General features: G+C 32.0%; 2 protein-coding genes across 2 annotated transcripts in view; one reads left to right on the top strand and one right to left on the bottom strand.

The window, feature by feature from the left end:
• The window catches only part of LOC139480951 (zonadhesin-like), a 74,621-nt gene that overhangs the window by 23,714 nt on the left and 28,154 nt on the right, over positions 1-22,753 (bottom strand). The window lies entirely within an intron of this gene.
• Positions 57-21,710, top strand: LOC139480954 (uncharacterized). Its single transcript, XM_071263945.1, has 7 exons — positions 57-139; positions 3,525-3,704; positions 4,397-4,537; positions 5,998-6,143; positions 18,924-19,005; positions 20,172-20,409; positions 20,945-21,710. The coding sequence occupies exons 2-7, from the start codon at positions 3,602-3,604 to the stop codon at positions 21,099-21,101; spliced, it is 867 nt and encodes a 288-aa protein (XP_071120046.1). The 5' UTR covers positions 57-139; positions 3,525-3,601; the 3' UTR covers positions 21,102-21,710.

Here is a 22,753-nt window from a genome sequence, read left to right as displayed (position 1 = left end):
ATGCATTTTTTAATTGAAATCGGCAAAAACGACTTAATATTGCTTTTGAATTTTCAGTTTATAATTGAAGGAACTAGGTTAAAAAGTTACTTGAGTGATATTTCTGTAGATGATCCTAAACTGTACAACTGTTCGGATGGTAAGTTTTACTATTGATCATCTATCTGACATCTTTTAACAAAATAATTATAATTATCTTTATTTCTTAATCTATAGGGAAAACGGGATGTCCAATGCAACTACGGGATTGGATGGTTTTCGTATTTCCGCGGGAGTAACGACGTCGCGTTTTCTTTATTACATTTAGGGTTGACATTTCAGTATATCTATGAAGTAAACGTTAAAAAGTATAGTATGGTGGTGTTTCTGCAGTTTATATTACGAAAGTTGATTAATCCCACCATTTTTTGTCTGTCGTCTTTTGATATAATAAAACACTTACTGTCTGGATATTCGTAGAATAGTAAGTTTATTAATAATTGCACCTCGGGGACAATAAACATACTTTTCCACTCATACCCAATCAACAAGTATACACTATTGACTGGTTATAAGTGTAATAGCAAGTCGAGAGCTTATACACGTTATAGTTATACTCTATTACATTGCGTACACTAAAGCAATCCAAGATCACGAAGACGACCACAGACCGAAACCATATATTTGTTATGTGTAAGTTCATAAAATACGTCATATAGATATTCTTTTTCTGTTGAATTGCTTTTGGTAAGTAATATATTAATTTAAAATTCAGACGACAGACTGAGAAATATACAGATAATATCATTTACGATTTCTCAGAGATTAACGTTGCCAAGTCCACAAATCCCAACAGAAACGTTATTGACGCCATTATTGTCTAATGACAAATCATTACGAAAAAGTACATTAAACTATTGACCAGAGTAATATTGTAAGACACTATTGACTGGAAAATTGTCTGAGGAATGAGATAGCACAAATATTTCATTCTTTTCAGTGAAGAAAAACCTACCGAGGTATAATAAATATAACTATCAATTGATTCAGAAATGACAGTCACTGGTATACATGTACCTACTGATAAAATATCAATAAAAACACATTGCATTGTCACAATAGAGTGACGCTATTTTTGTAGCTCATCTAGAAAATTAAAAGTTGAGTCCTGAATATATCGAGATATGGGTATTTAGTCAGATTTACATAAAAATTATGATTATATTTAAAAAAAAAAAAAAACCCGGATAAATTATAAACAATGTCAAATTTCCACGCTTTGATTAAATCAGTATTTGGGTCAGTTGATGCACGCTGCCGATCTGTTTAACGTCTTATACTTCGAGAAGCAAATACTATTTTACTAATACATTATATTGTGTGTAAACAAGTTGATTATGAGTTATGAAAATCAAGTATCTTGAGCATTTTTCTGAGTAAGTTTTAAAAAATTTCATATATGGGTGTCCCAAGTCAAATATTCATACAATTAAAAAAATACATAAATGGGTGTCCCAAGTCAGGAGCCTGTAATTCAGTGGTTGTCATTTGTTTATGTATTACATATTTGTTTTTCGTTCATTTTTTTATATAAATAAGGCCGTTAATTTTTTCGTTTGAATTGTTTTACATTGTCTTATCGGGGCCTTTTATAACTGATATGCGGTATGGGCTTTGTGTCATTTGGGTCTTTTGTGGATAGTTGTCTCCTTGGCAATCATACCACATCTTCTTTTTTATATTTTCTGAGGATACCCTCATGGTGCGGTATTTTCTGGCTGCGTTGAAGACTTACTATTATTGGCTTTCGGCCATTTTCTGCTCCCTGCAAGGGTTGTTGTCTCTTTGACATATTCCCCGTATCCATTCTCAATCTTATTTCCTGTTGGTCAGCATTCATAAAATCATCAGTATCCTTTTCGATTAACAACTTTTGGTTATATTAATAATTAAGAATTTTCATTGAAGAAGGAGCATGAATGCGCAGTTAATTAATTCGATTGATGTGTCATTTGTATGCAAGAGTGACATTTTTTTTTACTATGTGCCAATTCGAAAAAGGTAAATTGAAGCTATGCGCATATTGTCACCCTTGAACAGGTTCGTGATTTTATATTTACGTATGTTTTTTTTATTAATGGTAGCTCAAAACAAAGATTGTATACCTCCAATTGACACAGTTTTAAAATGCTGTAACTTTCTTTATAATGCTTGAACATTTATGAAAGTGGTATTCGTTGATAGCTAACAGATTGCTCTTTCGAATTAATGAAATGTAAGTATTATACAACAATTATGTAATCAATTATAATGTTAACTGTGACTACAAATTTCACAAGAAATTTCCACTTTCAATTGAAATTAGCTTCTTCATGGTTATTCCCAAAGAGTTAATGTTATCATATGTTGTTCCTAAAGCCATTATCTGCAAAAGCATGTCTCAGATTTCGGATAGAATGTATAGATAAAATTTAACACCCAATCTAAACATTATCTACTTTCAATATCTTTCATCCGCTCTTTTGTAGCTCCTGCTGTGTTGATTGAGATTTTGTAAATATTTCCTGTATAGTTATAGAAATTATAGAGCTTAATTAATTCAAGTGAACTGAGTGATATTTTAAAGGTTGGAGATTGGAAGTAAAACTATCTTCGTATTGTGCTACCTTAATTCTAAATAATCACAAAATCTATAAATTTAATATACATGTATTTTAGATTTTGTTATTGGTTTATTAAAGACATTGATGTATAAATAGAATTTTATTAATTTGAAACGTTAAAAAATATTAATTACCAATAGAACCTTTCATCAGCTTTTAAATATTATTCAGCTACCTATTATGCTCATTTATTTCAGTTCCTGTGATTGATTCTATTTCTAGCTTTTAGGCAACCGTTGTCTAAATGAGTTACTTCAGTATTTATTTGAATGTTAGGTGACGGTTATCGCCATTTGATTATATGACGTCTGCTTACAATTGCTAATACGACAGTCATAATCATCTGTAAAAACTTGACGTTGTAACGGTTGACGTTTTCAAGATAATATAAATGTTTTGTTTCGAGTTTATTACGAGTACTCTATCAGAATACAGATTAAACCATGTCGTATCGTCAGCTCAGTAATCAGTGCTGCAGAGGCTTTAATTAGTTATCAAAGGTACCAGGCTTATAATTTAATACACCAGACGCGTGTTTCGTCTACATAAGACCCACCAGTGACGCTCAGATCTAAATAATCTGAAGCCAAACAAGAACAAAGGAGGACTCTAAACTCCAAAAAGTTGTGTCAAATGAGGCTTAGGCAATCTATGCCTGGAATAAGAAAATCCTTAGTTCAAACTTTAGAAAACAGGAAATTTATAAATGACGCATTGTATTTATTTATAAAAACGTAAATTCGATAACATGAAGGGTTAACAGCTTCTATTCTACTAATTGAGTCCGCAGTTACTCTCAGTTAATTAGTTAAATGTTTTTGTTACGTCACAGTTAGTAAAAGATGTAAACACAGAGTCTTTAACTTTGTTTTGTATATGTAGATTATACGGAGAGTACTCTTCTTTATCGAGACACAACTCCAATCGATACAACCGAGTCAGGTGTGCAAACCACAACGATGTATCATAGACCGTTCGAAACCACCGAAGCTTCCTCAAGTTTGGCAACAACAATTACACGTCTAGTAAAAACAACAGAAGAATTAACCGCTTTCCCTACAGGTATTATTTCTGTTGGTCACTTTTTGAAAACTATTTGAGAGTTTTTTGTATAAAAACATTGACTATGTTGTTATGCGTTTACTTTACTACATTGGTTAGAGGTATAGGGGGAGGGTTGAGATCTCACAAACATGTTTAACCCCGCCGCATTTTTGCGCCTGTCCCAAGTCAGGAGCTTCTGGCCTTTGTTAGTCTTGTATTATTTTAATTTTAGTTTCTTGTGTACAATTTGGAAATTAGTATGGCGTTCATTATCACTGGACTAGTATATATTTGTTTAGGGGCCAGCTGAAGGACGCCTCCGGGTGCGGGAATTTCTCGCTACATTGAAGACCTGTTGGTGACCCTCTGCTGTTGTTTTTTATTTGGGCGGGTTGTTGTCTCTTTGACACATTCCCCATTTCCATTCTCAATTTTATGACATACAGGTAAAAAATAAATAAATAAGGACACCAATAACTCTTTAAACATTTTCAGCAAAAGGCTGTTTATCAGCTTTATAAGATGAAAATCAATGAACTATATTGTTTACAAATGTGTCGATATAAATGTGTCAATGAATTATGTTATTATGCACTTAAAATTTAGTAATACAATTAATATATTTCAAAATATAAAGTAATGTGTTATCTGAATTGATAGTTGCGTCGTATGACAAATATCTAAACAATAATTTTTTTGTGTATTTTCAGGGCATAATATGTTTATGGAATCATCATATCCTATAAAACTTATTGACAAAGAAAGACTACTATCTCCGTACTTTCCCGCTACAACAGGTGGTCTGTGTTTTGCGATCTGGTATCATATGTTTGGAGTAGTAGGATATAATCGTAAGCATTGATTATAAATACCACTTCAAGGATCACTGACAGTTTCAAATTGGTCAAGTCTTGTCTTGTAAGGCTTACTGTTTGTCATGGGTTTATTCATACTAAGTGTTCTTATGGGTCAATATTCTTAATTGTTTCTCCGGATCCATTGGCGGTAACGGTTACGTTTTCTTCTGAAGCTCAGTCCATATCGTAAACTTGGATATGTATAATGGCTCGTTTCGAAGCTGAGACATTTTCACATATGTGGTCAAATTTTCAGGGTACGAAGTGACATTACTTTTTCAGTAATTTAGCGTATTCCGAAAATCCTTTCGTTATGCGGCTCCTCGAGGTAAAAAAAAAACTTTTGTGACATAATAACTTCTTTGAAAATTTAATACTTTGAACACATTTACTAGCTCCATATTTTTTACATATTTATTCTATGTTTCTCTACTTTCGAAATCAACACAAATGGTAAAGCTCTGACACTGAGAAAGTATAGAAGCATGTCCAATTTCACTACACAAAGATTTTTGTTTACACACAACTTCTGAGTTCCTCATTTTGAGGCGCATTAGGGATATTGACCCATATAGCGGTTTTGCTATAAAGTCACAGTTGTTGTACTTCTTATTAGTATGTGTCACTAATGACCACAAATATATACAAATTGTCCTAACCACAATCTCATCCTCTTTTCCTCGTTTGTAACTTAAATGAATTCGACTTATCATCGAATTTGTATTGATAACGAGTACCACGACAGGTACCACTAATGATCCAGATTAGCAAAACACTTCCAGGGACCCTGTTCTCACCCACAGTATTTTATAGGATTTGTGTTGCTCAGTATTATTTTTCAATGTGTTGTTTGTCCCGTTTGGTATTGTCAGCCGCTTTTTATTATAACAATTGCACCTCTGGTAGATCTTGACTTTAAAGTAATGAAACTGATATGATAATACAAATTTGCTTACAAAGTTTTCACTCAATTCACAACAAAAATCATTTGCGCAAGTTATGAGAATTTCAATCTATAACATGAAAATGTACAATATCTAACAAGAACAAACACTGTAAATAAAACAACTCAATTGTTGATTCATATGTAGTCAACCATGCAAAATAAATATTATTGGTACTTCAATTAAGTCAGAAATCTATATCTAGGCATATTCTATGGGTTTTCTGCATGAAATTCTCTCTGAAAATTTTCAGTGTTTGATTGGTTCTTACAATATAATTGAAAATTAATCAATTGCTTTCAAAACAATAAGTTAACAGAATATCTTGTTTAGACTATAGCATGAATCTGAATAGTGATATATAGAAAAATTTTCTTCAAAACTATTATTTAAAAAAATAAAGGGATTTATGACCAAAAAGGGTAACCTTCAATGCAAAATCCTTGTTTTTCATATCAGGACACTACTTTTCCCTCACTTTGACTTAAGGTTATTTTTTTTTTCAAACAGAAGTTGGAAGATTAAAAATATATATTGAAAAAATTGGACAAAAGGATACAATACCACAAAAAGCAGAGCTCGATGTTTTTGGGAATCAAGGAGAAGGATGGATTAAAGGACAATTTCCAGTGGGAGAACGAAAAACATATTTCAAGGTAACTATTCAATTGAGTGATAACATTCTTTTATATTTAAAATTTAGATAAAATTATCTTTTTTGACTCCTCAATACAATGATATTAGGATATATGTAAATTAAATTGAACATACATTAATCGAATGATATATCATTGCAATGATTCAAATGAGGAATGGAGAGAACAAAAATAGTGAAGCAATAACATGGACTCCAATTTGAACGACACCTGAAACATCGATAGAGTAGTTTTCTGCTGCAATATATATAAGCATCACATATAATACGATTTCAAACTCATTTGTAATGTCAGAAATGTGGAAAAGGATACAGCGGATAAATTATAAGATCAGACAACTATTATGGTATTGAAATATCTAACAAAGAAGATCATACCCTTAGTAAGTTGAGACTCATATATATCGTGTTGGCCAATTAATTCATGATGATTATTGTAAAACGTATGTGTCAATTACATTTCTTTTTGTTCATACTCTTGTTTAAACAGTTTTGTGTAAGTACACCCCAGGCTAATAAATTCCGTGTTATGTAAGCATGTAAGAGTGATACGCGTTGATTTGAATATGAATGCAACATTTAGGAATTAGAAACAACTATGCCTGTCTTATCGATGTACTAATATATCTTCCTGATAAGTACACATAAACTGCTTGATAAATGAATAAGGTATTGACAGTTCAGTTGGCAACTAAACATATACCCTCATGACACTAGCTTACCAAAAAGGAAATCCTACAAAATCATAGGTCTGTTCAATGTTCCTTTAAAATTTCAACCAAAGATGAAGAAATGGATCTTCAATCACTGAATTTGTTTTTTTGTCCATCGATTTACGAGTTTTGAACAGCGGTATACTACTGTTGCCTTTATTTATTGGATTCTGTAACTACGTAAGTGTCCTTTCAAACAACGGTATATTGCTGGGTCTTCCAAGTGCTCCACGAAACCTCTTTCTTAATTATCAACATCTGTTTTATCAGCAATCAAAGCCGGGCTCAGAAGTTATTGTGAAACTGCCTATTCTAGAGGTGGCGTGAATGAGATGTCGATACTAAAAAATTCCAAAGATCTTCTAGATTACATACAATCTAAGACTCTCTCATCTTGCAATAGTATTACAACATTTGACTTTTCTACATTTTATAGAACTAAAAGACAAATTTAAAGTGTTGGTATTACTTTGTTTCATTTAAAAGAATGGCGAACGTAGATACAAGCTTAAGAATTGATCTAAAGTTTTTGGATTGGGTTAAGCCTTCCGATTGATATTTTATCGTGTGTTTTTCCATATTGTGATGTTAGACTATTGTTTTAGAAAAGGGAGAAGGTTTGGTACCATTAAAACATTTAATCCCGCTGCAAATGTGTGCACCTGTCCTAAGTCAGGAATCTGATGTACAGTAGTTTGTTCATGTATTTCATACATGTTTCTCAGTTCTCGTTATTTATATAGACTAGACCGTTGGTTTTCCCGTTTGAATGGTTTTATTTGGTTTTGATTTGGTTTTGATGTTATATTTGTTATTTTCGTGGGATTTTGTCTGATGCTTGGTCCGTTTCTGTGTGTGTTAGTTACATTGTAGTGTTGTGTCGTTGTTCTCCTCTTATATTTATGTGTTTCCGTCAGTTTTAGTTTGTTACCCCGATTTTGTTGTTTGTCCATGGAGTTTATGAGTTTGAACAGCAGTATACTACTGTTGCCTTTATTTACACTAGTAATTTTGATGCCCTTTATAGCTTGTTGTTCGGTGTGAGCCAAGGCTTCGTGTTGAAGGCCGTACATTGACCTATAAAGGTTTACTACTTTTATAAATTGTTATTTGGATGGAGAGTTGTATCATTGGCATTCACACCACATCTTGCTATATCTATTAAGTATCTTGTCTTGGAGAGAGATAAATCATACTTTTTAGAGAATCACTCTGATTCAAACTATTTGTTTTCTTAAACTGACATTATCAAGGTGCTTGATTTATTGATTGACAACATATTTTTTACGTTTGGAGGATGTGTCTTTCGACAGACTGTCAAAAATCCAATGGGAACCAAGTGTGCCCCTCTTTTTGCCGACTTCTTTCTTTATTATTATGAGGCTGTCTTCATACAGGAACTTCTTAGGAAGAAAGATAAGGAGTTAGCAATATCCTTTAACTAAATTGAGTTGAATTGACCAGTAAACTATTCGAAATGACCAGGGAATATTTATATATAAATTTACCTGAAGTGAACAGGTATTTCTATTAACCAATCAAATGCGATTAAATTACGAACGATCAATTTTTGTACAAACAGGTAACGAGTAATGTCGAAAAGTAACGAGTAATGTCGAAAGCATCCGAGATGGAATGAAGTATTTTTAAGTAATTAAAAATTTACCAAGTCCCTCCACTCCGATTTCGATGTAATAAAACAAAACTCAACACATAAGTAATGAGAATCATATTTTGGCATGAATAAAAATTTACAATCATAGATATGTCATAAATAATTTTTCATTTAAAGTCCATATTCTTGATAAATATTAATTTCCAAAATGTATAAATGCACCAAACCAACGGCCACTATAAAGTGTTCAGTGTTAAAGGAAAAACTTTGCTTATAAGTTTTGACAAATAAAATATTTTTCTTCAAAGTTAACTTAGCCAAAGCTTTATTACAATCTATTACAGTTTGTATTGTGTTATCAAAATCTATGGGTCTTGGCAAAATTGCTGAAACTATTACCTTTAAAGAATAAAAACATTGCAAATAAAATCAATTAAATTGTTATAATATTGAATAATCAATTTCCGTTATATAGATGATGTTTAAAAAATTTCGGCCACTGGTCACACAGGTCACAATGGATGTAAACAAAATGGATGCCGCCATGAGTAAAAACAATGAAAATGAACAAGAAAATTTATTTACATGTTCACAACCAAACCCAGATACAACTCCTTCAATATATAACACTGGTAAACGTGGTAAACGTGGTAACCCTAAAAGTCCCGAAAACCTACCTGGTACTCAAAAACAACAAACTAGACCAATCCGTAGACGCAACTCTATCGGTGATATTAATGAGACATTGAAAAAAACCTGCAAGTCTGAACAAAATTGTTGCTAAAAAAGTTCTTGAAGCCCTGTCCAGCCCCGAGGTTATAGGCACCAAAATACCAGTTCTGACGCAAAAGCTAAGTGAAGCTCCGAGTCCAATTATTGAAGTAGAAGTCAAAAGTTGTATCGAGGAACAAATAAAACCCATGTCTGAAAAAATAATCAGTAAAAAAAAACAAATTGCAAATAACTATCAAAATATTTGTAAACTGTTTATACAAGTACACCGCATGGAACAGTGTTGCAAAGATCGTATTGAACAAATCAAGGAACAGGACAAGGAGCTCGATGCATAATGTAATACAATAAAAGATCTCGAGACTCGACTTGAAAATCAGGAGCAATACTCCAGACGAACCAGCGTCAGATTCCATAATGTTCCAGTCCCTATTGATGAACAAGGTCAAATCCAACACCAAGTTAACACTGACCATTTGATACTTGATATCTGCTAAAACAAAATGAATCTTGACATCAAAATCAATGGTATTGGCAGGACCCATGTAATAGGAAAGGCACGTAATGGTAAATCGCAAATAATCGCAAGATTTGTTTCGTACAGGAAGAAACATCTGGTCTATTCGAATAAAAATCTATTAAAAAATAATGAAAATGGTACATTTATTACGGAAAATTTGACCAAATTTAGAACCTCATTGGTACAAACTTTAGCCCAGATGAAATATAATGGTAACATAATTGCCTATTGGACTGCTGATGGAAAAATATTTGCCAAAAGAACAGAAAATAGCAAGAAAAAATTAATAACTGAGTGGGAGGACATTCATGCTCTCCGCCGTCCAATGGGAGACCAAGATGCTCAAACTGTGACACAAGCTAGTGAACCTATACCTGGTGATAGACCATAAGTTCATACTTACTTTCTCTCACAATGTCGAGATCATGTGTAGATTTGCTACACTTTTATTTCGTATTTGTTTGTGGATCTGCAGTTTCAGTCTTAATATAGTAAGTCAATATTTGTGCCCAATATTGCAAAACAAATCAATATCATCCCATTCGTTGTATATCCAATCGGCATAATACTATTTGATTATAAGACAGTAAATGTTAAAGCTTTCAAAAATATTTTAAACAGTCAGTGTCAGTATCTCTCCTCGACAGCATTTTTCTTTAATTTTATATATTTAAAACCAATCATATCAATCAATCAATGGGTTATTTCCCCAAAACTTCTATAAAGCATACAGTTTATGAGTTTCTATGATAAATTTTAAAAAAATCACTTATAAGTAAATCACCTACTAAAAAAAAAGATATGTACATATATACATACTCATGCATGTTAATCTGACAATAAAATTGTATATTATGTAACTTATTGAAAACAGTTATTATAGTCCAAATATGTTCTCTATTGTGGGTTGTTTTGGTCGATAGATTATTATCTCAATAATATATATACCAAATTGTGTTCCTTTGAATGCGAATATACACCGAAGTTATTTCCTAAACATGTTATATGATATTTTATGTTATTTTATACCTGTCCTGTGAAAAAAGTAATTTCAGACTAATTATTGCATGCTTGGTAGTAGGATCCATGTACACATATCAGTAATGCTATCACACCAAAAAAGTCCTGTGCTACTTACTATTATTCCAATTGGTCTTTTTTTTCAAGTCTAAATTGATAAGGTAGTTTTAGTTTCATTCCATCTTGTAAAAACTTAATCAAAGAAGGACAATTGATTAATGTTGTTAATATAAACTACAATGTAGAATTTAAAAAAAAAAAAAATTTTTGGGCGGAACCGTTCACATGTACCTTACGTTTATATGTCATTCAATTATTTCAGAGTAAAATCAGGTTGAGGTATTAGCATTGCTTGTATTTCCATCTTCACCATATTTCGCTTTAATAACATAATGTTAAAAATATTAATACATGTATATCCAAAATTTACCACAAGTTCAAAGTGAGAATGTTGTAAACATATCTCCATCATCCCTAGTTATGTAATTTGAATATAAATCCCATATCCAACAAAAATGACTTTCCACATCTATTTGATTTTTTCCCTTTCAATTTTGTTTATACTTTGTGTTATTTTGTATATATTTTTTCATTTTGTTTCTATGATGATGATGATGCTGCTGTATGTGTATTTACATGTATGCTTGGATCGTGTGGCTGCCCTCTATTGTAACTTATTTGCTATACTGAACCCAAATGGGTAACAGTATAGAAGACTACAGGGCAGCCATAGGTTCATTTCATATGACAAGAAAAAATACTTTTAAATTTTCGACAGTCGGTCAAGTTCATATTACGAAATATTGATAACCAACTTACGGTGCACTTGTTTAATCTTCTCACTTTTTCTTCTACAATCAGTAAATCTAAACATCGACATAGTTTTTTTTGTTTTTTGTACTTCACTCAATCCTAATTATTGGGAATATTGAAACAAATCCTGGTATTTGTGAAATGAAGGAATCGAATACACCTTTAACGGTCAATGAAAAAGCTATTTCAATATTATGCACTTTAAATATCCGTAGTATAAGGAATAAACTAGAGTTCATAGATATTTTAACTCTCACAGAGACTCACTTAGATCCAAATATATGCGACAAAGACATCAAACTTAATTCATTTTCAAACAAAATCATCAGAAAAGATCGTAACAATTTTGGCGGCGGCCTCCTTATTTATGCTTTAAATAATTTGACCTTTTGCGTTATAACGCAAAGGTTTGCGTTTAACGCAAACATAGTAAGAAAAATAAAAAAATAAAAAAATGTGTGGCGCTAATACGCTTCCGTACTTCCGTAGAGAACACCAATATCGTCTTTTACATAAATAAGGAGGCCGCCGCCAAAATTGTTACGATCTTTTCTGATGATTTTGTTTGAAAATGAATTAAGTTTGATGTCTTTGTCGCATATATTTTGGATCTAAGTTAGTCTCTGTGAGAGTTAAAATATCTAGGAACTCTAGTTTATTCCTTATACTACGGATATTTAAAGTGCATATTGAAATAGCTTTTTCATTGACCGTTAAAGGTGTATTCGATTCCTTCATTTCACAAAGACCAGGATTTGTTTCAATATTCCCAATAATTCGGATTAAGTGAAGTACAAAAAACAGAAAAACTATGTCGATGTTTGGATTTAACATTTGTTTTATCTTATTTCTTATTTAAGATTCAAAGGAAACAGTAGTTATTAATGGAGGCTGTATATATTAACATTTATCACCTTTGTAGTCATTGCAAAGTAAAATGCTTGAATAATTATATCATATCATTGACTAATAATGAGCAGAATAATATAAGAAGATGTGGTATGAGTGCCAATAAGAAAACTCTCCATCTAAGTCACTATTCGTAAAAGTAAACCATCATAGGCCAAAGTACGGTCTTCAACACGGAGCATTGGCTCATACTGAACAACAAACTATAAAGGCCCCTAAAAACGATATCCATGTTACTACTAGTTTATATATTACAAAGAAAATTGAGTAAATTGAGGTTATACCTAAGAAAAAAAACCCTGCTAATATAGCTATAACCGAATATAAATATACTTCCAAAGTAAGCTCTCGTTTGAGAACTGTGTAAAGAAGGTTAGATTCAAACAAGCTACCCTTTGGCAATAAATGTATAGAATGAAGATGTTTTATTAATAAAATTATGTTCTCTCTATTCAAATTGCTACCCAAGCATCTTAAAAATACTTCATTATATTGAAATGAAAATTCAATGACTTTCTATCAAAGAATCGTGATCATATTCTGAGAAAAAAATGTTTCCTTATTAATAATTCATTTTAAAGCAGAAAGATCATTTTGTTTATTTGACTTGGATGTTTCCCAATTGTATGACATTATTTTTGATCTTTCAATTTAAATATGACTATATACTACACTATATCTATTTTCTTGTTAAATTATATACTTTTCTGATGCACAAATCAGTCTTCATTTATGTATAATTGCACTTCAAGTATTCCATTATTCCTATGCATATTTATTATAACGATTTGGCCTTGTATGTATGTATGTTTCTTTTTTCATCTACTATAGTAAATCACATCCGAAATAAATGACAGACGGACATATATACAAAACTTAATGAATAATTGAAATCAAGATATTTGCGTTATAACGCAAAAGGTTGCAAACATAGGAAGAAAAAAATGTGTGGCGCTAATACGCTTCCGTAGTTCTCCGTAGAAATGATCTTGAAAATAAATCAGATGAAACTCTCTGGGTTAAAATCCGTGCGAAAGGTCAAACATTCTTACTCTGCAATAACCTATCGAACGACGGTCATTATGGCACACGCTTAAATCATGCAATAGGATTGGCTTATCAATTCAATGAAAATATTTTAATTACGGGTGATTTGAACAGTGATTTATTCAAGACGCAAAACAACAAATTAATTGAAATCTTAAATATATTTAATTTACGAAATGTTATTGATAAACCAACTCGAGTGACAAATCACAGTAGCACACTACTTGATCCAATTAATATAAGTGACACTATTTCGTACTTTATCTCAGATGTTTTACCAACGACTACTAATATAAGTGACCACGATGCACCAATACTTTTTCTCGAGTGTCCGACAACTATTACACGATCGTATAAAAGAGAAATTTGAATTGATGAAAAAGTTGACTAAGTTAAATTCTCTGACAAAATGGACGACGTTGACTGGAATGCACTGCCTCCTGATAATAAAGGTGTGAATGAACTATCTGGAATATTTACTGAAACATTCTTAAATATCGCGAGGGAGTGCATATCCACCAAATTAGTTACTATCGTAGCTTTGATAAACCATGGTTTTATGGTTAAATAAAAAAGAGAAATTCGAAAACGAGACTGTTTTAGAAAATATGCCCTGAAATCTAAAAGAGAATCGGATATTGCGAAGTACAAGAAACAGAGAAATAGAGTTAACAATTTAAAAAAACTTGCTAAGGAAAGATTTGAAACTAATTTAGATAACATCATATTGAGTAATGCCCCAAATTCAAAAAAAATATTGGAAAATAATGAAAATGCTGATAAAGTCGAATAAGAGTTCAAATAATATTCCTCCTCTACAAAACATAATACAAGATGAGGATTTCAGTGACATAGTTTATGAGGACAGTGAGAAGTGCGACTCGTTAAACAAATACTTTGTTTTGATATCCAAACTCGAGGAAGAAAATGTTCATATTCCAGAGTTAAAAGAAAAAACTAATACTTTTATTCAAGATATATACATAAATCAAAATGAAATAATTGATATTATCAAAACTATTGATCCGAATAAGGCATCGGGACCAGATTTGATTAGTCACAGAATGCTGAAAATTTGCCCAAAGAAAGTGGCGGTTTCTTTACAAATAATATTAAATAAATCTCTTCAACAATGTAAGTATCCTTCTAGCTGGAAGATTGCAAATGTTATTGCTATTTTTAAAAAAGGTGATTCGTCATTACCTTCAAACTATAGACCAATTTCGTTAATAAGCTGTGTAGGTAAAATCATGGAACGAATTGTCTTTAAACATGTATATAATCATTTACATATGAATAAACTAATTTATGCATATCAGTCTGGATTGTTTGCCAAAATATTCAACTGTACATCAGCAACTAGAAATGTATAATTGTATTCTTAACTCACTAGAAAAGAAGGAAATAAATTGTTTTGTCTTTTGTGATTTTTCGAGAGCTTTTGACAAGGTTTGGCACAGAGGACTCTTGCATAAAATACGGAATACATGGTAATTTGCTTAACTTGTTTGAGAGTTATCTTTTTGATAGGCAAAAAAAAACTTGTGATTAATACTTCATCATCCTCATTTTGCAGTCTTTCAGCTGGAGTACCTCAAGGCTCAGTACTTGGTCCCTTATAATTAATAATATATATAAATGACATTGCAGAGAAACTCACATCTCTAACTAGACTTTATGCGGATGACGCTTCGTTTAATTACTCGGGGATTACCAGAGAGAAATTCTGATGATCAATCTAAGATGGCTTCCTGATGACCTTATACTGAATGTTAAGTTACATCTGGTAATCCGAATCACTCGTATGAACAAAACATGATTATATTCAAGCACGTATTCGAATTTATCAAAAGGTCTGAGAGATTTCTTGTTATGTAGAAAAAGTGTATTTAAGGTGCATCCACGTCATCATCATCATCATCATTTTCAATGTTTATCTTTATTTCTGTTTCATTTTTTTCTCAATTGATAGACTCGTAAAATATTGTTTATTTTGATATTGCATCCAACATATTAATGTTGTATTGTAAATTATTGTCATTCGGAGCGGACTTCATAAGTATGACTTACTTGTATCCAATCCATTTTACTTTGAGTAAATAAAATATGTTTATGGTGTTTATATATCTCAACTTGTACGATTCGCTCGTGTATGTAACAATGTTTTAGATTTTAACGAGAGAAATTTATGTATTACTGAAAAATTATTACACCAGGGTTTTCGATATCACAAACTAGTCAAAACATTTACTTATAGATTATCGGTGATCATCTCAACGAGACTGATTTTCTCGCTTGAGCCGGGACGGCGAAAGCGAGAAAGGCAATCGAGTTGAGATGAACAATGATAATCTTTTTATCGCTATTTTACCTATGACGACGTTGTCAATTTCATGTCAATTTCGTTAGCAACGCCACGTGCATGCTTAGTTTCCAGCGATAATTTTCCATCTCAAGCGAGTAGCATGATATGAAAATTATCACAAAAAACGATCAAAGGAAAAATGCACAAAATAGCGATAATAAATTTTATCATCGGTATAAAGACATCATTCGTAAATATAGCTCAACATGCAGACTGCTAGTACGTTCAGGTATTTCACATCCAATTTTTTATGGTAATATTTTTTATAAAGCACAAAGGTGTCCGTATTCACCTCAGAAACTTACAAAACCTTTGAATAGACTTATTAAGAAGGGATATAATTACGATACTGTTGTCAAGTCATTAAAGATTGCATATTTTGGCGTTAATATTGAGTCACTGATAAGGTCTTTGCATCGGAACTAAACACATTTATTCTAAAAACAGTTGTTGGCATGACACGGGTTATGTTCTTCTCATATATGTTATGATGGTATGATACTAAACCCCTAACGGGACGGATTGTGCCTGATGTCATATGATGAAATCATAATCTTTCAGTCAGTTTAATTGAAGTCTGGAGCTGGCATGTCAGTTAACTGCTAGTAGTCTGTTGTTATTTATGTATTATTGTCATTTTGTTTATTTTCTTTGGTTACATCTTCTGACATTAGACTCGGATTTCTCTTGAACTGAATTTTAATGTGCGTATTGTTATGCGTTTACTTTACTACATTGGTTAGAGGTATAGGGGGAGGGTTGAGATCTCACAAACATGTTTAACCCCGCCGCATTTTTGCGCCTGTCCCAAGTCAGGAGCCTCTGGCCTTTGTTAGTCTTGTATTATTTTAATTTTAGTTTCTTGTGTACAATTTGGAAATTAGTATGGCGTTCATTATCACTGGACTAGTATATATTTGTTTAGGGGCCAGCTGAAGGACGCCTCCGGGTGCGGGAATGTCTCGCTACATTGAAGACCTGTTGGTGACCCTCTGCTGTTGTTTTCTATTTGGTCGGGTTGTTGTCTCTTTGACACATTCCCCATTTCCATTCTCAATTTTATTAAACTAAAAAAGATGATGTTCTCTCACTAAATAATACAAAATTTGGTGACTATGTTGAACGAATCTTATGTTAATCTGACTGTCCCTTTGGTATCTTTCGTCCCTCTTTTATGCATCGAACTAGAGATAAAGGATACTTCATATAAGTTAAGTCTGCCTCATAACTTGTCTTTTATTTTTTAGCCATGGCGTTGTCAGTTTATTTTCAATCTATGAGTTTGACTTTCCCTCTTGTATCTTTCGTCCCTCTTTTCAAAGTACTTGACCAGACAAGTAATTCTCTGTAAATGAAAAATTCAAACACTTGATAAATTTAGTGTACCCAATTCGCCTTTCTGGATTTCCTTAATCAAACACTCTTAAACTCATACATTTAAAACCATGTGCAATAGCAATTAGTAAGAGAATAAACTTTGGCAAGTAGATTTTTGGATAGTACTTTTGCAAGTGACGAATTCTATATATTCGCACTCCTGGACTTACAATGGCAGACGATATGGATACGTAACTGCTAAAAATTGAAGTTGACGATTGGATAGTTGCAATCATCAGGTCCGAAATAGAATGTGGTTTAAAGTCTTGCATTTCTGTCTAAAGAGCGAAAAGAAAAAAATCATGATAATAAGCAGACCTTATTTCAGTAGACTTAGTATCCTTACGCTGAAGGTGAACACTTATAAAAAATATCGGTTAATGAAACGAATTCAAGGAACTTTCCAAAATACTCTTCCTTTTTGTATTTGCGAGGAAAACAAGATAAGGAAAATATGAGACTTAATTTCCAAGTATATATATTAGAGTGTTAATACAGTTCGTAGCTGAAAAGTGTCCAATTATTCTTGAAATCATTTTAGTGATTTTTTTCAAAACGACACAGAGTATGGGAACATTGATTTTTTCCATGGTACATTGAAGAATGATGTTTATGTTATTTGCTATTTGTGAATTCCAGGCTTCACATTGGATTCTTTAAATTTCCTTATTTACAACTAGTACAAATTTTGGTATCTGTGTTACGCCCTCTTGTCATCCAATCAGAAAAGTTTCACATATGAGATGAAGATAAAAAAAAAACCTCACACACCTTATCCACCGATCTCGAAATTTTCCACAAATTGAAAATAAAACTTCCCCTGTTCCTTGTTCTTGTTAAAGTAACGTTCTTTAAAACCATTGTGAATGACTCAATTTATTTCAGTGATTTGATTTCAATATCTATATTTATTATCAAAATAGGAAATCTCAAATATGTGATAATTTGAAAACAGCAAAGTTGAGTATGTTAACATTAATCATCGAGTTCCCAATTTGTTTATCATTGCCCATGATTTATTACATACGTTTTTAGTTAAGTTCTCAACTTCTGAACTTTTTCAGTTTTTACGAATATTTTGATATTTCTATGAAGGAATGTTGATCGCTCCTCCTAAAATCTTTATTTAATGTTAAATAAAAGTTTTCTTGTAAATACTTTGCTTTCAAAGTTATAAAACGTTAATAAAAAAATAACGCTTCCTATGAACCAATTTGTAGAGTGTTGTTTGATTTAGTTTTCAAGTCTTGTTATCTTGTTTTTTATTTTGAAAAAAGACATTTGTTAGGAATCATCAAATGTGTATAAATAACTAAAATTGAAAATGAAAATGAGAAATGTGACAAAGAGACTACAATCCGACAAAAAAACACAAAACAGTAGAAGGCCACCAATGGGTCTTCAGTAAAGCAAGAAAATCCCGCACCCGGAGGCGTGCTTCAGCTGGCACCTAAACAAAAATGTGCACTAGTTCAGGGAAAAAAAGACGTCCCACTAATCTTCGAAATATATAAATGAACTAAAATTAAAAATCATACAAGACTAACAATGACCAGAAACTCCTGGCTTTGGACAGGCGCGCAAATGCAGCGAGGTGAAACATTTCAACCCCCCTCTTTATGAACAAAATAATCTTCACAAATAACTTAATTTTGTTTTTCTATTTTCAGTTTATTATTGAAGGTACGAAGTTGAAGGATTACCTGGGTGATATTTTTGTAAATAATCCTAAACTGTACAACTGTTCGGATGGTAAGTTTTACTATTGAACACCACTAAGCTCTCGTTAAAACAATACCAATGTTGTTACTTTACAATCTATAAGAACCTTGATTTTTTTCCAAAAATTGTAGACATATAGGAGTGTTCAGTAAAAAGAATATTCCATTGACTTTACTGCAAACATATGTCTTTAATGAACGTTTTGCCTGGCTTGACTTTATAAGTAAAAGGCTTTCATATATCAATTATTAAAAAACAAATGAAGCTTCATAATCGGCCTTGTTTACAAACACTTTAGATTCACACTAAATTCCGATATATATTGTCGACCTAATTGCTTTTGAATCTCGTACATTTAAAGCATTCATCATTCATGGTTTTTTTACTTTAGTTTTGATCGATGTACCTTTTTTGTTTATATTGCAAACAGTATCTACCAACCAGAACGGCACAACTCCTCAGACAGCTTTCTGTTATATTGGCGGTTCTTGGTGATGTTTGTTCTTTTATTAAAATTTTCCAAGTTACTGTTCGTTTGCTTAGTATTTTGTGCAGTAACGAACAGGTTGTGTAAAAACAACAAAATTTTCGTATCTTCAAACACTTTCTTCCATGTTTTTATAAACAAAGAAGTGCAAAGTGAAAAGATTTAATTGTATTTATATATTAACCTATCTGCGTTTTTACTTCGGTTGCTGTTATTGGTTGGGGTTTTTTTCTGATGTGTTGGCAAAAGTTGCATAAATCAGTTATGTGATCTACAAGACTATGTTTTTTAAATGACTTCTGCTGATAATTCGTCGGACGACAGTTGGAGTCACTTACAGTATTTTTCGCTGAAACTGTCGATGTTGTTATGATGTTTCATTTCGAGATCATCACCATTGTATGTATATTCATAATAAAAATGTTTGATCTTTAATTCATCAGTTTATTTGATTCATTCATTCTACTTTCTGTTTCATCTTACTCATTATGACGTTTGACTGAGACTGGCGACATTCCCAATACACGTCACTGCACAATTTCAGATAAACGTCACTACACGCAAGTATGATTTAGATAGAATAAAATATGATTTCACGCACGCGGGTCAATAAATGAACGCCTTACATCTATAAAATGTTTTAGTATTTCATTTACTGAATAAACGTATTTCTTAGTGGATGCTTTAAAAACTGACACAATATTTACAGGATTGTTTATTTTGTTATTTGGAGACTCTTCGATAGAATTTCATTCAGTTAAAGTTATATGGAAATATTGTAACACGTCAAAATCTATAGCAAGATGCGATGAAGCTTTTTGGTATATTTTTCATAGTTTTCTAGCAAAGTTCACTGTGGATGAATTTATTTTCATGGGTATCAACTTTCGTGGAAAAAAAGGAAAACTTGTATGTTCGAGGATATTAAATTTCGTGATTTTGCCGAGGTATGTATACAAGCCTATAGAAAATTGTCATTCGTTGAAAATTTAATTTTGAATTACTTGTACCCACGAAATCCATGAAAAACGAATAATAAAGAATCCGAAGTATTTTCATTATCAGTTCACAGCGTTATTTTGTAGAGATTTCCCGAATATATAAGTCCGTCAGTTCCAGTTATTTTGTCATAAATCGTACTTAAATAGGCTTATGATTACTGATGAGACAATCGTATGCAAAAACGATAAAAATAAAGGATTACCAGTTTTTTTTTTTTTTTTTTTTTTTTTTTTATCAAATTCATGAAAATCGTGATCAGACATATTAAAAACCGGGTGTATGCTTAACTCAGTTTGATGAATTAGCATGCATTTCCCGGAACCGTTGGTTTGCATACAAACCTGAAGTATGAAGACCCTTCAATTTTATTTTAAGTTAGCATACTAACACATTTACATTACATAACATTTATGCATTGCATTTCTCAAGTCTGTATGCTGTACGCAGAACTTAATTTTTATCATATATCATATTTCACAGATCTGTATGCCTGGGTGTCAACAGAATCTTCGATGTAATGCATACGAATCAGAGATGCATACACACATGGTGTTGCCGAACTTCTTTACTGCAGAGGACATGGTGTTGCCGAACTTCTTTACTTCAGTGGTTGTGTTCAACTCAACAATTTAATTGAGTCACTGCATCAGTTTATTTACAAACTGATCCACGCCTAGATATACATCGGACTCGGGCTTCCCTTTAACTGAGTTTTGCTGTGCGTATTGTCGTGCGTTCGTTGTTCTGACATTCTACCATAGCTCTCGTATGATATAAAAAGAAATGCAGTAACCGTTGATCTTTTTTCGATTAATGTTAATTTTCTATTACATTAGAATTTTTAATTTAATAAATCAAGTGTTTGGTACGTTAAAGATCATAGCAAACTATCAGGAAAAAAATAATGTACTTTTATTGTAAATTTCTCTAGCTAAGTTAAGAAGTTTCACTTCGCCAAGGACTAACTGATACTTTAAGTCAAGTACATATAAATAGATAAACATCTGATGACAGGATGGAAACTCCACACCAGTTTATTTATAATTTGAAAAAAACCGAATCAGGGGCGGATCCAGCCAAGTTAAAAATGGGGGGGGGGGTACCAACTATATGTCCCCATTCAAATGCATTGACCGTCCAAACAAAGAGGGGTTCCAACCCCTGGAACCCTCCCCCTGGATCCGCCACTGCGAACATATGTCTTATGTATTTAGACAACATTAAAATGTAGATGTATAAAGTACAAGGATTTTTTATATGCCACCAATTGACACAATTCATAAAATTGATGACCTAAATGGTTATATTTCATAGTTTTTGACAAATAAGTGACACCCAAAGATCAGATTTAAATATTATCAAAATAAACTTCATTGAATTCTACAATTGACATTTTTTTTGGCTCAAACTAGAGAACAGCATACCTCCTGTCATAATTTATAACAAATATTATTTTCAAAGAATTCATTTTAAGAGAAATGATTTTGTAAAAAAAAAACAAAGTGATTGTCTCTAAATTTTACCAATTCTATTTGATTTTTTTTAGGTGAAAAATTATAATTCCTCATTCGCTTATACTTTATTCATAATTTAAAATAACCTCTTTTTCAATGCTTTTTGTATATATTGTTTATCGCTTATGTAGATATAAGAATATGTGGTATGAGTGCAAATGAGACAACTCTCTATCAAAGCCACACCTTGTAAAAGAAAAAGCATTATCGGTCTTCAACATGGAAAATTAAAATTCGTCATCGGTTATACAATTACCTTGACATTAGTTTTTGTTATAGAGATTAAAATTATAACACACAAGGTTGACTGCCATACTCTAATTTTTGACAGTATATTTATTATGAAGTTATAGGTAGATGTTGTATGAGTGCCAATGAGATAACTCTCCATCCAAGTCGAAATTTGTAAATGTTAACCATTAAAGGTCAAAGTAAAGTCTTCAATACGGAGTCTTGGTTCACAGACGCGCGTTTCGTCTACAAAAGTCGACTCATCAGTGACGCTCGAATCCAAAAAAGTTAAAAAAAAAAAAAAGGCCAAATAAAGTACGAAGTTTATCTGAAAAACGAGAAACATTTATGAACCACATCAACAAACGACAACCACTGAACATCAGGTTCCTGACCATGGATAAACACATGCATCAGGTTTATGTTTGTTTGTTTTGTTAAAACATTGTTTTAAGACAAATGATTTATATGCCGCTGTCGTACAAGTGAGAGGTTTGTCCAGCTATAAAACCTGGGTTCATTCACAATTAAAAACTAAAGACCA

The sequence above is a fragment of the Mytilus edulis genome, chromosome 7 (genome assembly GCF_963676685.1).
Source record: "Mytilus edulis chromosome 7, xbMytEdul2.2, whole genome shotgun sequence".
Lineage (NCBI taxonomy): Eukaryota > Metazoa > Mollusca > Bivalvia > Mytilida > Mytilidae > Mytilus > Mytilus edulis.
The sequence above is the reverse complement of the archived record's forward strand: the minus strand, read 5'-3'. Positions and strand labels throughout refer to the sequence as shown.